The sequence below is a fragment of the Trifolium pratense genome, linkage group LG3, assembly GCF_020283565.1.
Source record: "Trifolium pratense cultivar HEN17-A07 linkage group LG3, ARS_RC_1.1, whole genome shotgun sequence".
NCBI classification, from domain to species: domain Eukaryota; kingdom Viridiplantae; phylum Streptophyta; class Magnoliopsida; order Fabales; family Fabaceae; genus Trifolium; species Trifolium pratense.
The window spans coordinates 18,084,290-18,102,779 of record NC_060061.1 but is presented as its reverse complement, the minus strand read 5'-3'; the positions used below and the strand labels follow the sequence as shown (position 1 = coordinate 18,102,779).

General features: G+C 35.0%; 1 protein-coding gene across 1 annotated transcript; it reads left to right on the top strand.

The window, feature by feature from the left end:
• Positions 1–8,562: 8,562 nt before the first annotated feature.
• LOC123916169 (guanylate-binding protein 4) lies at positions 8,563–18,030 on the top strand. Its single transcript, XM_045967555.1, has 14 exons — positions 8,563–9,039; positions 9,718–9,879; positions 10,003–10,068; positions 10,244–10,387; positions 10,517–10,633; positions 11,707–11,808; positions 11,891–12,076; positions 12,573–12,662; positions 12,743–12,877; positions 14,464–14,595; positions 15,239–15,324; positions 15,429–16,041; positions 16,165–16,242; positions 16,663–18,030. The coding sequence occupies exons 1-14, from the start codon at positions 8,779–8,781 to the stop codon at positions 17,695–17,697; spliced, it is 3,207 nt and encodes a 1,068-aa protein (XP_045823511.1). The 5' UTR covers positions 8,563–8,778; the 3' UTR covers positions 17,698–18,030.
• Positions 18,031–18,490: the final 460 nt, after the last annotated feature.

Genomic DNA, 18,490 nt, shown 5'->3' with positions numbered 1-18,490 from the left:
TAAACTCAATATACAAAATATGTTTAGTGGTCGACATACATCTCATGTATATTGTTCAAATAGGTCATGCGTTATTTTATTGACACATCGAATATTTGTACTAAACAACAATGCTCTTGATATATTTAAGGTCCAAATCATATTTGGCTCTTATCACGATTGTTATAGATAACCCTATCAAGACCATGGAACCCTAGTCCATTACTTGACTTGGAGTAATAGTATAGAAAACTTTGCTTAAATGATAGGACCATTACTTGTCTTATCATTTAAGGCTACAATTCATATATTGTCAATACAAGATATACAATTGCTACTTCTATTACTAGATGGAATTCAATAACAATTATTTTGTTCCATTTCAAACTCGATTTTAAGTCATTGCATAAGCTCTCATTATCAATGAAACAATTTTCATTCTAGATATGGGTTGACTTAAAATTATAGCCAATGTTCTAATTCTTTAAGCATCTCTATTTTCGAAAAATTGAGATTCAACATCTTGTATCATATACTTTTGATGTAGAAATAGAAATTTTGACTTTCTATAACAATATGTGCATTATTGAAGTCTCACTTCATACTTTTGGTTTGACTCTTCCAAGAACTATTTACGTCATTTTTATTTAATGGTCTAACCATAGCCGTTCTACTTTGACAACCATTTTGTACTATTCAAATAAGAGGAATATAAATCTTATTTATATTATATCTCAAATCTTTGATAGTGCAAATTAATTCTCATTCAACTCAACAAATTCCGGTAGATATTCAAAACAATTTTGTCTATATCTATTCCATTATAATTTGTTAGATTGATCCTATGACCAACTTTTTGATCCATTGAGAAATTTATCATACTCTAAAGTTCCTTCAAAAGGATCTTACTTGAGATTAAATGATCACATCATTTATTATATATTCTATATCTAGACGTCAACTTGATGCTTCTAACAAGTATCCCTTTTCCAATCTAGTTATGGTAGGTTGTTCACAGTTTATAGTTCAAGACTTATAGTTTTCTCGCATTTGAGAACAATTCTCAATTTGTACCAATACAGAAACTCCTTTCTGAAAATCTTGTCCTTCATAAGGACAACTTAATATGTATTGTATTTCGAAATTCTAATTACAAAGATATGTAAGATATTATGACTAAATCATATTTAATTTGGTCTTTAATTAAATACGCTCCCTCACTATTTTACTCAAAACAAATGACCCTCGACATTTGATTCGGAAAATCCCGTTGGAAGATTTTCTAGTGAGAATGAGATCCATATTTCACTTCGTTTTAAGTCAGCGTTGGGCTGATTACACAAAACTTAGTTATTTAGGTAGGAAACTCCTTCCCAATTGTATCTCATACAACTCTCATATCCTTTCTATTGGGTGAATAACACTTATTCTAATCCATCATATGGAATAACCCAATACTTGCTTCTAAAGTCATATAATCTTATTATATTTTCTTTAGTTAAGTTAGACCCATTAAATAGCGATCGGATAAATAAATTACCTCACCGCAACTTATCAATATTGACAATGCACTTCGCGTTGGCAAAACCTACATTGATCGATATTGATCTTGAAGGGCGCTATTCGTTGGAAAGCAATAAAACTTAATATTAATTCCTTTGAGGGCTTTTATAATTAATTTGATCTCACCTTACCACGGCTTACATACAATGACGTCACTCCATACATAACATGCATCAACATACATAATATAATAAAATGAAACAGTTATGGCCCATAGCGCATTTGTTCTCCCAAGCCAATGAGAGAACCTAATCTAACCTAAAACGATCTATACTTCTCCAAGCATGATCTCCAAGGTTGACCTCCATTGTTCTTCTTCTTCATAATATTACATAATAATATAAAAGAATACTCGTTTTACATACGAGGGAGTGGATGAGAAGAGAATATAGAGAATAGAGATAAGGCACGACACGCAGGCCGTATTTAAAAACCAAATGCAATAAAATAAATAAACTAAGGCCATAACCGATCATCAAATATAATAATAACAAACAAACTTTATTATTATTAAAGTCTCATAATTAATTAAATCCGGCGATTGATCAAATCAGGTAAGTTTGATTCAAATATTTAATTCACAATTAAATATTTCGAATCAAAATTTGCTAAAATAAATAACATTATTTTAAAGTAGAATTAAATCTTTTGACAATTCTCCAAATATGGAAAATTATTTAATCAAAACCTTTTTGAATAAAATATTTCCAAAATTGGTAATATTATCTTTTAAAACAATTTTAAAAGATATTTCTAGAGATTTGAAACGATTTCATAATTAAATATATTTGTCAAATATGGAAAATTATTTAATCAAAACCCTTTTGAATAAAATATTTCCAAAATTGATGATATTATCTTTTAAAACAATTTTAAAAGATATTTCTAGAATTTTGAAACGATTTCAAAATTAAATATATTTATCATCTACTTTTCGCATCAACACTTGATACGTTTTGCAAATCCTAATTTTAATGACACAACATTTGTGCAACCCTTTCATGCCGTCAAAATTCCTTATGACCAAATTCAATCCAATTGATCAACATGTCATTGTTTCACCATACAAATGTCGGATTCCGAAACAAATGAACACGGCTCGCTTTAATTGAATAACTTTCATAATAATTTTAACGAAATTACTAACGGTATATCACATATACCATTTTGCATTACGGTTACTTATATCATATATAAGTTTATGGCCGTTCTTGATTGTGTAACCTTAGGACAATTAACATATCGCATGCTTCACCATACAAGTGTCGGATTCCGAAGCCGTTTCAATGTTAATTACCCAATTCATACACAAAACTTACATCACATGTAAGTATTGACCGTTCTTGTTCGTGTAACCTTAGGACAATCAACATATCGCATGCTCCACCATACAAGTGTCGGATTCCGGAGCCGTTTCAATGTTAATCATCCAATTTATACACAAACAACCGTCAAATTTTAATTACTCGATTTTAATCTTTTATTAACTGTTTTAATCATATTAAAACTGAATTCATGAATTTAAACAAACATCAATTCATGGTTTCGTAAGTGGCTCTGATACCACTGAAGGAAAATTGATACGATAAAAGCAGCGGAATTTTAAAATTTTCCTTTTGTGATCCTTACGAATGGTCATGAATTGTGTTTAGAGTTTTACCTTTTGGTTCGAAAACTCCCTTTAAATCACGAACGGCTATCGAACACTTCGAATCACGAACAAGGTCACGAACAAGAACCTCGAACCGTCACGAACAAGGTCACCACCAAGTCACCAACGAATTTGATCACAAGCGTTAAAGGTATAACGCCTCTAGCCAGTCCACACGAACAACAACCTTCAATGGAGTGCTAGCTCCAATGGTTTGAAGGGTTAGGAGAAAGGAGGCACAAAATAAGGATTAGGGTTTTTCACAAAAACTCTAGAAAGGTGATTAGGGTTTCTCAAGAGAGGAGAGAACAAAGGCTCATGAGAATGAGTAACAAAATTGTGTAACTATTTCTCCTTACCACAAGGGTTCTATTTATAGAACCACTTGCCATGGCAAAATTACACTAAAGCCCTTTTAACTAAATGGGCTATAGTGGGCGCCATTCTCATGTAAATATGTCTAGTACATATTTGCACCCCCTTCTTGCTACATCATACCATATGATGTAATGCTCATTTTAATTACCATAATACCCTTATCATATTTTCTTATTTCTCCAAGGTGCACCGTACCTTACGGTGTTCCAATCTCACTAGATTGTTCTTATGTGTGTGACCCTGTAGGTTTCCGTAACATTGACAATTATAATAAATCACTATTTATTACAATAAACAGTGAGCGGTATCTAGCAACACATCACTGCTACTCAAGTTACGAGAAATTAACATGTGATCTAAACATAACCTCTTGTGATAATATCAGTGTGTATAATTACCCCTTTGCCCTTTATGTCTATATTGAACACATAACATACTTGGTGTCATCTTTGTCCAGTTCAATATTGGGCCCATGACATTTATCCTGTTATGCAGGATTGGCAAATTCCATCTAGGTCACTACTGTCCCTCAGCATGCTTTGTGAAGTACCCATCAACTGCCTTTATGGTTATCCTGTTACGGACAACGTTAGATCAGCAACAAAGTACTTGACTCCACATCTAGGGTACAAAGTGGTTTCAGGTCTAAGGGCGGTTTACACCATTATCACCATGAGAGTAACTTATGACACTTTGCATAACTTTGCATGTAGTACTCTCATAGCGGGTCAATCCAGTATAAATATTACTCCTAATATTTATACCTACGTCAAGACTTGATAACTCCTTATCCCATGATCCATGAGATGTGATCATCAGTCTATCTTCATAATAGTCTTTATGCTTTAAGGTTATCCCCTTTACCTTAAAGCTCGACTACGGATACTTTAAGAATAGTGTCCTTATGTTTAATATTATCTCATGATTAAGTCACACTTAATTATTAAACGGACTTTCTATTCTAGGGACTTCATTATTTTGCAACCTTACAAATATAATAAAGAAATGCCATATTTATATTCAAACTCCTAAAGCAAATACTATGAAAATAGATTGGCTCTTAGGGCTTACTCCAACAGCCAGCGTTTGAAGTGCAGGCCTTCAAACTTAAAAGGTTTCTCTGTAGCACCAACAGAACTGTTACCGATAATATCCTCAGTAGCCATGATAGTTTTGAAAACGTCTTAAAATTGTTGTTTTTTGACTTGAAAATTTCGAAAAAAAATGCAACTGCTGTAAAATATTATCGGCTGAGTCGCGGGTGAATACGCTCTCTTTAAGACGTTTCACGGTATTACTCAAATTGTGCAGAGTAAACTATCAACCGTGAAGTCTCCAGAATAAAACAGCCTTCACAGTTTTAATACCGAATTGCTACTGCACTGTAGAATTCGGGCAGAGATACACCCTTCTATTGATTCGATGAATCAATTCAATAATTGATACAAGAGTATCAACTCAAGAAACAACAAGGAAAGGGAAATTTTTGCGTGAAAGAAAGCAAGGAGAAAGAAGAAAAAAAATTGTTCAGAGACTGTATGAACTGATGGAAAATAATGAAAGCAAAGACTGCTATTTATAATGCAGTTCTGAACGAATTTGAATAGTGGGGAACTGATTTTTCTACATTTGAGGAATCAGTTGAATTTCAAAAACAAATCACATGTGACCTATTTTGTAGGAACATATTCTTCTTTTGACTGAGCAACGGATAAGTGCTGACACAGCTTTGAAGACTTGGTTTCAGGCACAATTAACATGTGCGAAATTAAAACCCACACACTTAAAGAAAAAATAAATTTTTTCTTTTTCTTATTAAAAAATTAATATATAACCAAGACCCAAGCCCAAGCCCGAGCCCGGCCCGGCCGGACAGACGGCGACGGCGCGCGCGCGTGTGATATTCAACATTGTGTGTGGTCTCCCTTTCTTACAAAAGTGGGTACCCCAAGGGCACACCCTTGGTTGCCACTTAGTGGTATATAAACACTACCAAGTAGTGTGATCTTTCCAATGTAGGACTCAAAGAGTCTTTTTTCAATTCACACTATGCATGGTTCCAATACTTGTGTTTATTTCAATACCAAGTTCCTTCCAAATTCTCATCATGTTCCAACAATGCCTATCACGCGCGGCGTGTAGCTTTGATCAGAATTGAATTGCTCTCTGACTTGATCACGCGCGGCGTAACATCGACCACGCGCGGCGTGAAGAAAGGGAAGATAACTACGCCGGGGGCGTGGAGCTATCACGCGCTGCGTGAAGGTTGCAGAGTTGAAGATCAGAGACCTCAGATTTGATCACGCGCCGCGTGAGACCGTTACACGCGCGGCGTAGTTGAAGGATTTGCAACCACGCGCGGCGTGATAGATCTGGCGCGCGGCGTGGTTGCGATTATTATATAAGGAAACTTCAATTTCTGATGCAGGGGTTCGAATTTGCTGCTACAGTTCACCTACGTTCTGATTTTCTGAGCATTCTCTCCGTTAGATCCTGGATTTCATTTGATAGCTTCGAGCACATCGGCAACATGGATTCTCAAGCCATGAAGTTGAAGCTAGGAGGCGAACGAAGCAACATGAGGAGCTAGACTTCTTGTGGAGGTAGGATCTAGGATAGCTTAGGATGTAGATGGATCTAATGTAATCTGCTATATTGTATGAATTTACTCTTTTTATAGTGTTTACTTAATGCAAATCTGTACTTAATGCCTTATAATCCTTCATTAGTGTTATAATGATTTTGAGTTAAGTCACGTATGAGAATATTGGTTTAATTTCTGAACTGAATTGCGTTAAGCACTCGAGTGTTTCCGGTCGAGAGATTGAAACATAGAGTGTAGCGAACGATCAACGCGCTTTCATCTCATTCGTTGTAGGTAGCTTACACCCGAGAGATCGGGGGAGTATCGACAACGAATAGAGTGGATTTTGACAAGAGATTGCGATTCACTAATTTGTTGATCCAGTTGTGAACACTTGAGTAATTTCATATGATACGGTAGATTGCATGTGATTAAGCTATAGACTAGGTGATTCCGATGATTCTACCTCGCTTTTCCACTTATTGAATTAGCACATTTTTCGTACCGTCAAATTACTCAACCAAACCCCCAATTTATGTTTTCCTATTGCATGATGTTTATGAACACTATTAGACTTGTTTAGTCACACAATCCCTGTGGATCGATATTTTTATTACTACGTGGCGAATTCGTACACTTGCGAATAGTCCATCAAGTAACTTAATGCATAGACAAAGACAATGAGTGACATTTGGATTCAAATGTTGGATGCTCTGATTACTACCAATTTTTTTTTTTTGTATTGACAAGCAACAATATCAACCACAACTTACCATGGAAAAAATGATTTTACATTCATTACGTAGTAGTTAACTTGGCAAAAATTCAAATGACATTCTTTTTAAGGTGACAAATTAAAATGACCTGAACTTATAATGCTATGTTTGGTTTCATGTCAAGCATGGCTTTCTCGCGTCCCATGGCTATATTCAATGTGAATTTTGATCGGGAATTAACACACAATTACAGAGCAATAACTAAAAGGCAGCCAATAGAACAAAATAAAAGGCACAAAAGAACACTACATAATGTGGAAAACTAAAAAACCACGGTCGTCCTGAACAAAAAAAAAAAAAACTCCACTATAATCAAAATGATGCACAAAGAAATGTTAACAACCAATCAAAACAAAGTAAACTAGCTTACAAAAACAAGAACAAGAAGCTGAAAATTTCCTCAATAACCTGGTGCACTGCGAACAGAATATCTCTCAAACAGCTGCGAACCTGCCCTCCAGAAACGGCCAAATTCAACCGTTAACAAATCAAGAATTAATGTTTTACCGATGTGTGTAAACTGTGTGTAAACTGAGATTTGCTTTCACTCTTCTTTTATCTCTTTTAAAGGTTATTCTTTCTAATAAAATTCACTCTCATGATAACTATAGTATGACCACTCTCCACTTATATAAGCGAGACATAACAAACTTATGCCTTTGTCCACATAGGAAGGAGCCGAAACTCAACAAATTTGTGAAGCTAAAATTTCTTGGGGTAGATGAATCTGCATTTCTATCGCGAAAATAAACATTAACTTCAGAAAATTCACGGTAGAAACGTCTCGTGACATGAAAATTAAAGTCCAAACACATATCCAAACGAATCATAATTTGAATTTGAATAAAAAATGAAAAACTAACTCATGTAATATAATTGTAGTAAAAAACTAACCAGTTTTATAAGAGTTTAAAGATGGTAAGTAGTCGGTGTGTAATGGAAATTTACACGGACAAAAAATCAAAACCCACAATTTTGACACATCATATTACAATTTTAATTTAAAATTAATATTTTTAAAAAATAAGAAAATTTTAGACAGATCAAATAATAACCGCTTTATTCATGGTGCTTCCTTCTTAATTGATTCTCCAAAACCCAAACACTTTTTTTCTCTAAATATGGATTCAATGTTTTTTAGAGAGAGATATATCAAAGCATAAGTATACCTGAACATTTCTTAATCTAATTTCCTAATTACTTTGTGCATCATTGTTTTGTCTTTTTTGCGGTTGAAAAGTGAAAGACAATGGAGTAATATGTCACAGCTAATCTTGTTGTGGTAGTTTGTAGTGATGATGATGTTGTTTATGGCGGTCAGCAATTGACGAAGAGGTTGCTAGAAAAGAGACAGAGACGGAGTTAAAGTCTTAGTGCTGCAGAAGTCAGGGGAGAAGATTTATGAAGAGTGAGAGGAGTTTAGATGAAGAAAAGATTAAGTCAAAATATAGAGCAAAATATGACCTAGATACATTATATTCTTAATAAATCTAGAAAAGTGAATTTTCTCTTATATATAGAACCGGAGAGAGTAGTTATTTGAACCAACACCCATTTATATTTTATTTTATTTTGAAAAAAAAATAAAAAACGTTTGCTTGCTTTATACTCACGCAGAAACAACAAAACACAATCCACTTCACTTCTCTCTGTCTATGTCCTTTTTTGTTTTCCCTCCTCAACCGTCTCAAAAGAAAATAAAACAAATAAAATAAAAAGTGATATCTTATTTAACTTTAAATTAAAAAAAACAAAATACATTCAGAAAAACCACCGAGGCAAATAGTACTTATACAACAGAAGAAAAAAAAAAGAAGCAAAAGTGCGAAACAAAGAAAGAAAGAAAAATGTTCAAAAATTTCCTCAACCGAGGCAGAGAAAATCCCGCCGATGCATCACCACCATCTCCGGCGGTGAGGGCAACCCCTTCATCGTCTTCTCAGTTCACCGGACCACCGAGGCCTATACGTCTCGTCTACTTAGATGAAAAGGGAAAGTTCCGAATGGATCCGGAAGCCGTCGCTACGCTACAACTTGTCAAGGAACCCATCGGCGTAGTTTCCGTTTGCGGTCGTGCTCGTCAGGGAAAGAGCTATATCCTCAATCAGGTGTTTGTTTATTCAATTTTTGTGTCATAATCGTAGTTTTTTTTCATCGTTTTTGAAGTTTAGGGTTTTGGTTTTGATTCTAGTATTGGTAATTAGGGTTTTATGTCGTGGAGTGTATTCAGTATGATTATTGTGGATTTTTTGTTGGGTTTATGGTAAAGTGTCATTTTTTGCGAGTAATGTGTGTTAGGTTTTGATTAATTTTGGGAAAAAAATATGGTTTTTTTAATTTTTTTAGTTAAAATTTTGATTACAAATTAAGCTGTTTCAAATGTAGTTGTTGGGTTGTTTTGGAACTGTGTTTGACTATGTTTGACCACAATGAGAAAGCGGCTCTTTGATTTTTAAACTTGTATGTTATGTATGTTATTGTTTTCGTATTCGGTTACAACAGTTGGTTTGTGGTTAGTTTTCTTCGTTGAAAATTTGATTGCGAAATTCTGTGGCTAATCTCCAAGCATAGTTTGGAAAGAGATACTTTTGGAGTTCATTTTGTGCATTTCTATACTTCAATGACAACATTTTGCAATATAACTTTTTGTTTTTAATATATCCAACATTAAAATATAATTTTTCCACTGGCATAAATATGTTAGACCTTGTTGCTGCTGTTTTTGTTGTTCTTGTTGTCGGCAGTATTATAGATTTGTGGCTTATGTTTTTTTTTTTGTATTGCAGCTCTTAGGAAGGAGTAGTGGATTTCAAGTAGCATCTACGCATCGACCCTGTACTAAAGGGCTTTGGTTGTGGAGCTCACCTATTAAGAGGACTGCTCTTGATGGAACAGAGTACAGTCTTCTGCTATTAGACAGTGAAGGAATAGATGCTTACGATCAAACGGTTAGCATTTTTCAGTTTTTTAAGCGTTTGCATGTGCTTATTATCTTGAGTACATGTATGTAGGTTGTCTGTTTCTAATAGTTGCTATGTTATCTTACTTTGCATTTTATTTTTACTACGCAGGGAACATACAGCACCCAGATATTCTCACTGGCTGTTCTTTTGTCTAGCCTGTTCATTTATAATCAGGTCTGCACAGCTTATCAAGACCTATACTTCGGAATAATGACTTGTGTTATTTTTTGTTTTGATATTCCATGACCACTGGTTTGTGGGTCTGTTACCGAGCATGGGATTTTTTTGTCCTCCATTCTTTTCTGGATATTTTTGCTGACATTGGAATCTAATGTTTCCATTTTCCCAGATGGGTGGTATAGACGAGGCTGCCCTTGATCGTCTTTCTTTAGTCACTCAAATGACAAAGCACATTCGAGTTAGAGCATCTGGAGGAAAGAATTCTGCAGCTGAATTAGGACAATTTTCCCCAATTTTTGTTTGGCTCTTACGGGTAGGTTGCGAACCAATACAAATATTGAAAGACAGAAGGAAGAGTCATGATATTCTAGTTTAATGGTATCTTAGTATGATCTGACTGTTTAGTCTCATATGTTTTATTTGTGAATAATATTGGTCGCAGGACTTCTACTTGGACTTAACTGATGAAGATAACAGAAAAATAACACCCCGAGACTATCTGGAACTTGCTTTGAGGTCTGTTCAAGGGAAACAAAAAGATATAGATGCTAAAAATCAGGTATATTTTCATCTTCCTAATTTGTCATCCCAGGAAGTAATTGAGGTATATAATAGATGTTACAATATTAAGATCTCTATGTTTTAGAACATAGGAATGTTGCTAGGTTACTACTTTGGTAGTCTGATTGGGCTGGGCTTGTACTAGGAGTAGTAGTATATTTGACCCTCTTTGCATGACTTATTCTAACATCTACTAATATTAATAAGTTCTCTATTTTTAAAATTTATCCGAGACCGAAGCTCAAAGAAATTAGAATGGGATAGGCACAGACAACATATCTAGCAGACCCTAGATCTAGGATAATTTTGTAAAGGATGCAAGTAATAAAATAATCCCCGGATATCTAGGATAATTTTGTAAAGGATGCAAGTAATAAAATAATCCCCGGATAGTTTTTATTCAAAAGTGGAAAGTCCAAGTTTATTTTTCAGTTAGCAGGTCCATTTACGGGGGTAATAGGAAAACATTCTGCAACTTTCCTAGTCTATGTATTATCCTTATAGAATTGCTTAAATTAACTGAATAAAATTTCTGAATTATGGCCCTGTAAAAATAATATGAAAATATAAAAAATTAACTATAGTTGACCCCCTTTTTTCTGCACCAGTTCCCCTCCATGGAAAAGAAAACTGTGCGTTATGTTTGTGTTGAACTTTTTTTTCTCTCCATGCAAAATGATATTTCAAATATCTTGACATTCTTTACTACCATTTTTTCCACGAATCCTCAACAATTAGGACCCATTCTGCTTGCTAGTTTAATTTATATCTTCCAAGTCTAAACCAAAACTGACCGCAACACACCAAACCTTGTAAGCTTTTTTTATTTTTTATTTTTTTGTTCCAATTCTACCTTTTGGTCTACGAATTCTCAATAATTAGGACCCATTCTGCTTGAAAGATTTTTTGACTTCAAAGTATTTTTTCCACTTCGAATCATTCACTCTGTATACTAAACGTTTTTGAAAGTGCATTTAACAAGCTTCTATACCACATTGAAAAAATTGGAATGTGAACTGAACCTTGTCTCCTCACTGGAGTTGCTAATTTTCTGACAATTTCAATTAGTAGATTCGAGAGTCCATTCGTGCTTTATTCCCAGACAGGGAATGCTTCACTTTAGTACGACCTTTGAACAATGAAAATGATCTACAGCGACTGGACCAGATATCAGTGAGTAACTTTTCATCTGCCACATTCTTTTCCAGACATTTCGTGTCACTTTTATGTTTAATTTTTTGCCATAAATATGCAGTTGGACAAACTAAGACCTGAATTTCAAAGAGAGCTTAATGCTTTGATAACTTTCGTTTTGGAGAGAACAAAGCCAAAACAAGTTGGGGCAACTATGATGACAGGTCCTGTATTGATTGGTATCACTGAATCTTATCTTGATGCACTCAACCATGGTGCCGTGCCTACAATTTCTTCATCTTGGCAGGTTAGTTTTAAAGCTAAATTTGAATTCTTATTTCTGCGAGATTGAACATGCTGAGATTTGAGAGTTCTTTACAAGTACAAGAGTTACATTAAATGAATGTTATAATTTGACCATCTGGCAATAAATGTATGCTATATTCTACATGTATTAGTTGAACTTGCTCAGTTCATTAATGATTTAGCCTATCAAGGAAATAAGATGATTGATAAAGCTTTTACTATTGATATAGTTAACACATGAATTTCAATATTCATTTACCACCACAAAGTTTCCTTTCATGTTGTCAATGACTATAGCATAGCAGAATTTGAACAAACCGCTATTGTTCCATGGTATGCCATTTAATACAAAGTGTTGTCAAATTGAAGAAACAAATTATCATGCAAGGTCTTTTTCTAAAATAGAGTTTGCTAGAGTTTGTGAACGAAAAATTTGATAAGTCAACAATCTTGACTTTAGTTTACTCAATATTGGTTTTGTTGTTAATGGCTTGCAGAGCGTTGAAGAAGCAGAGTGTCGTAGGGCTTATGATTCGGCTACTGAAGTTTATATGGCTTCTTTTGACCGTTCCAAGCCACCTGAGGAAGTGAGTAATCTATCTGGATGAAGTAAATTTTGATTGTGTAATTCTTTTTCTTTCCTTATTTTTTACTGCAATGGTTGTAGGTTGCTTTGAGGGAAGCTCATGAACAAGCAGTTCAAAAGGCAATGGCTGCTTTTAATGCTAGTGCCGTAGGAGTTGGTGCAGCTAGGAAGAAATATGAAGGTCTACTTCAGAAATTCCTCAAAAAGGCTTTCGAGGTATTTAATATTTAATATCATGAGTGTGATTAAGATTAAACTTCATGTCATAAAAGTTATAAGCATGTTATTGTTTGCACACACACACACACATGTTGGCTAAGTGTATTTTTTTCTTTTTGTTTAGACTACAGGGTTTCGGGGTTGGTTTGTGGTGTCTCTGTAATCATATTAAACGCAATAGTATTTCCGCTTCAATTATTTTGAAGCATGTGTTTATCTGCATTCTGTGATGTCATTTGCTTATACTGATTGAATATTGACCATTTTCAGTCAGCAGCACAGCAAAAAACCAAGTCTTTTTGGATAATAAATTTTAATGAGCCAACATATTTGTTTACACATTTTCGGTGAAAATACCTTGTTTGGATATAATTTTTTAAAATAACAAATATTTTTTAGTGGTAACTTTTTAAACCTGGAATTGGGGATTTGAAATTCCACGATCTTAGAAGGAAATCTTTTAATCCCCTTTCAAACTCCCATCTCATGATAGACAGACACTCCAGTTTCGACCCAACAGACAATAAATGTTCTGCCACCACTGCCACTGTTGATAACAAGTGACAGCAAACGTGCCCTGCCAGTGGTTGTGCTGGGTGAGAGATTGATATCCCATTGCTTCTGTAGCCATTCCATAATGGCCTCGATCAACTATGTTGTTGTGCGCTTTTTCCTCAGACCCAAATTTCCTGCCATTCCCTGCCACTTTGTCTGAGTCCCAACTCAGTGATTCTGTCAAGTCTGCTTGGATCTGATCTGATAATTTGTACCACTAAGATCAGTGGACTGGACTTCTGAGTTATAACTGTTCTCGGATCACTCAGAGTGGGGGTATTTATCCAACTTCTCGAATAATTATCCAAACAAGATATTTTGTAAATGGCAACAAATCTAATTGAAATGCATCAATTCATTTTTTTGGTATTTTAAATTCTTTGCAATGACTAACCCAAACTCCATAAGAGGTTTTTCACATAATTGTTAGATAAATATCAAGATATTTGATCCTCTAGTCTTGTTGTGAGAATCACTCAAGCACATTTTATGTGAAATAAATAGTTTGTGGCATTTAAATGGAGGCTTTTGCTTGTCTGTATTCAAAGGGTTTATGGTTTGGTGTTTTGTAAATTCAAGGATGCTATGGTTTTACATTTCAAATGGAACATGCCATAGGAGGTGAATTAAGTTATGTCACCATTCATCATTAGTCCGTCTATTTCTGCCATATTTGGAGGATATGATGTAAATGGCAAAAAAAATTTCTCATTTCCATGATTGTAAGATATATGATCAGGTTTCTTTAGATTGACCTTTTAATTATTACTATTTCTGGCAAACATCATGCAGTGCTTTAAAAAATGTATTAATTCGATAGATGAATTTTTGGCTTTAACAAACCTATTTTGGCTCTTGTGCTTACACCCTGTTATAGTATATATGGGATGGGAGAATTCCTAATGATAATCAGTGTGTGTATCATGTTTATGTCTGTATGTATACAACCAGAAGAATCGTTATTTTTCTTATGGTGTAAATACTTGTTCCTTTCTTATGTTTGTTAATATATTAATATTGACCAACAGGATTACAAAAGGAATGCATTCATGGAGGCAGATGTAAAGTGTTCAAACACCATACATTCTATGGAAAAGAGGCTGAGGGCAGCTTGTAATGCTTGTAATGCTTCTGATGCTAAGATTGATAATGTTGCAAAGGTAATTGTTGGGGCCTGATTAAAAATCTCAATTTTACCTGTTGTATTTTAATATCTTTTTTTTTTTGGCTTCTATTTATCAAAGACAGACCTTCCGTTTTTATTGAAGTTCCCCCTTCTGCACATATTTTTCTTAATAGTGTGCCAGTTCATTGATAAATAACTGCGTTATTTTTCACCAGGTTGTGAAACTATATATTTTGTCTCATCTCCCCCAAAATTAGAAACGTGATTAAGAAATATGGCAACATCAAAACCACAGCATTTTTTTTTTATAATTTTGAAACGAGCATTTTTTTAATAATGTTTCTTGTCATGCAATATTCTTTACAGTTTTGTGTTTTTATGGTTAAGGAGATTTGTGAATCTGCTAACTTTGGTTTAATTGCGAGACTTTGGTTAAGGAGATTTGTGAATCTGTTAACTGCTACTGATTTGGTGAAGAACAAAAGAATATTTAACTTTTAAGTCATGCATTCATTCATTTTGTTGGTTGTATTGTAATATCTTGTTTGAAACCTGGAATGGGAAAACAAGAGAGCATGCATGTGCTCTCAGTAAACCTTCTATGAGCATTTTTTTGCAAAATCAAGGTAGCCAAATTTGAAATGATGACCAGGTTGGATAAATTATCTTTGATGCAGGTTCTTGATGCTCTTTTATCTGATTATGATAAGTCAATTCAAGGTCCTGGAAAGTGGCAAAAACTTGCTGTCTTCCTACAACAAAGGTTTGTTGAGATTTATTTCTGTCAAGTTTTCTTTTGGTTGAGGGTGGAGTGGAGCTGGTTTTTTTGAACTTTTTTCTTTCTGAAAAACATGTTTCTGTCAATAGTTTTGAAGGCCCTGTGCTTGACCTTTTCAAGAGGGTAATCGATAAAGTTGAATCAGAGAAGAGTTCTCTTGCTTTGCAACGTCGGTTGCATGAAGATAAGTTGACCTTACTGACGAAGCAGCTGGAAGCCTGTGAAGGTGAAAAGTCTGAGTACATGAAGCGATATGAGGATGCCATCAATGATAAGAAGAAATTAACTGATGAGTACATGAATCGCATTACTGATTTGCAAGCTAATCGCCGCTCAGTGGATGAGAGATATTCTAACTTATTGAAAACATTGGACTCTACTAAGCATGAATCCGCGGAATGGAAAAGAAAATATGAACAGGTTTTATCAAGGCAGAAAGCTGAGGAAGATCAAGCTAGCTCTGAAATAGCATCCCTCAAGTCCCGCAGTAGTGCTGCTGAAGCAAGGTTGGCAGCAGCAAGGGAACAAGCTCAGTCTGCTCAAGAGGAGGCTGAGGAGTGGAAACGGAAATATGATGTTGCTGTCAGAGAAGCAAAATCTGCTCTAGAGAAGGCAGCAATAGTTCAGGAGCGCACAAACAAACAGACACAGTTGAGGGAAGATGTCTTAAGAGAAGAATTCTCTGGAACTTTGGCTGAAAAAGTGAGCTCTCCCTCCTGATGCCAGCTCATTTCTTTTGCATATATGTTTAATTTTTATTGCTATTATATAAATATCCATAATTCCTTGCAAACTTGGTTTCTGACTTGTTTGCTAACTTTGCAGGATGAAGAAATAAAAGAAAAAACTGCAAAAATTGAGCATGCTGAAATGTGTTTAACAACTCTGAAATTAGAGTTGAAGGTGTGTTTTTTTGGCTTCTTAGAAGTGTTTGTCTCTGCACTATTACGAAGGTCTTTCATTAAGAAGATTTCTGTTAACTTATTCATATCATATGACAAATTCTCTTTTACATCTGTCCTATTTCTTCGTATTCTATTCTTTTTACTATGGTATTTTGTGGGGAAGGAGGCCAGAGCGGAGATACTGTACATTGTTCTTGCATTTGGGCTTAATCCTATCACATGATTTCTTGTCTTATTGCACATTCACTTAACTAAAATATTTGTTCAATTATATGAAGTTAAGATGGGTCCTTTAATTGGAATTGGTTCAGACAACAATTTACACACCCTTCAGATGGGCTTAATTCTATCCTACCATATTTTTTGGTGCTTTTATTTCGGTTCTTTCAGGATTGATATATTGTGCTTGTACTTGCAGGCTGCTGAGTCCAAGATAAGGAGTTATGATACAGAAATATCATCACTGAGGAATGAAATTAAAGATTTGAATGACAGGTTGAAAACTGAAAATGCCAAGGCCCAGTCATATGAGAGGGAAGCACTAGTATATCAGCAGGAGAAGAGCCATCTTGAGCAGAGGTACCAATCTGAGTTCAAAAGATTTGAGGAGGTTCAACAAAGGTGTAAAACTGCTGAAAAAGAATCTGCAAGGGCTACTGAAATGGCTGATAGAGCACGGGCTGAAGCAGGCATGGCTCAGAAGGAGAAGAGTGAGATGCAGAGACTAGCAATGGAAAGGCTGGCACAGGTTGAGAGAGCTGAGAGGAAAATTGAAACTCTGGGGAGGGAGAAAGATAATCTGGCAGGTGAATTGCAGAGAGCGACAGATTCAGAGAAGGATGCACTTACCCGAGTTGCGCAGCTTGAAGAGAAGGTGCAACAAAGAGAGAAGGATTTAGGAGCACTTCTGGATAAAGATAAAACACACAGGAGAAATAATGCTCAGATTCTTGAACAACTTTTGGAAACAGAACGTGAAGCACGTACACAGGCAAATAACCGGGCTGAGGCGCTCTCTCTGCAGCTACAGTCTGCACAAGCCAAAATTGACTCTCTACATCAAGAGTTGACTAAGTTTCGACTGAACGAAACATTGGACAGTAAGCTAAAAACAACTTCTGTTAGTAAGCGATTGAGGGTAGAGAATGACATTGATGTTGATTCTGTACAAGACATGGATGCAAGCCCTAGAATTTTAAGGGGAACTAAAAGAGCTAGGAGTACAACAAGTCCTAAGTACATGCAGCCAGAAGATGGTGGTTCAACCTTTGAGGGGGCAGAGGACAATCTTAGTCAGCAAGCAAATGAAGAGGATTATAAAAGGTTTACCGTCCAGAAGCTTAAACAAGAACTGACAAAACATAACTATGGTGATCAGCTGCTTCGGTTGAAGAATCCCACGAAGAAAGATGTTGTTGCTCTGTACGAGAAATGTATTCTTCAGAAGTCATAACTGGTTTTGAAAAGGATTTGTATCGGCATGCTGCTTGTAATCACTCTGTCTAGATCTCATTGATGCCGTGGTTACTGACATACGACAAACTAGAAATATCTCGCATGAATTTTTCTTCTATTTGTTTGTGTGGTTTTTTTGTATTGGTTGTGATTAATTGTGTTTGCTAGCAATGATTATCATATTCTAGGCCATAGGAAGTTTTGATGGCACGAGCTTTTATTGGTCGATTGCTTGAGTTGTACTTAATACATCTGTATAGTAAGTAGTATTTAGTGTTTTATTGAAAACTCAATTAACATTGTTTCGATATTAGACGAGATTACTCACTGAGATCAGTCTTTTATCTATTTATTTGATGTGTTTTACCTATTGTATGTGCCTCCCTGCATTGAAGTTAGAATAACTGGAACCTGTTGCGTAGGTGCGTATTCCATAGCATCATGGTTAGCAAGTTCCTGCTTCACACAGCACGAGTACCCTTGGTAATACTTTGTGAAAACTAATTCAAATGTACCATCACTTCTGTCAAAAAAATAAAATTGTTTAAGCATTATTTGTTAGGCACAGCCAAGTTTTCCAATGTCACTTCTACATCATTGCTATTTAAACGACTCTTTTAAGGACATTGCCACAAACTCCATGTGAATCAAGTCATTTCCAATCAAGTCATTGGTATTCTACTTTATATGTTGTTTTACCTTGTCAAGGAAGTACTACATTTGTCTTAGATTTTAAGTTACTTTCTAAAAAGAATTACTCAAATTATAAATCGTTTTATAATACTAATGAA

Bases quoted from the DNA above. Each gene is read 5' to 3' on its own strand.
- LOC123916169 (XM_045967555.1), top strand. From the start codon at position 8,779: ATGTTCAAAAATTTCCTCAACCGAGGCAGAGAAAATCCCGCCGATGCA. The intron at 11,809-11,890 runs GTGAGTAACTTT...ATAAATATGCAG, and splicing joins AGCGACTGGACCAGATATCA to TTGGACAAACTAAGACCTGA. The intron at 12,878-14,463 runs GTATTTAATATT...ATTGACCAACAG, and splicing joins TCCTCAAAAAGGCTTTCGAG to GATTACAAAAGGAATGCATT.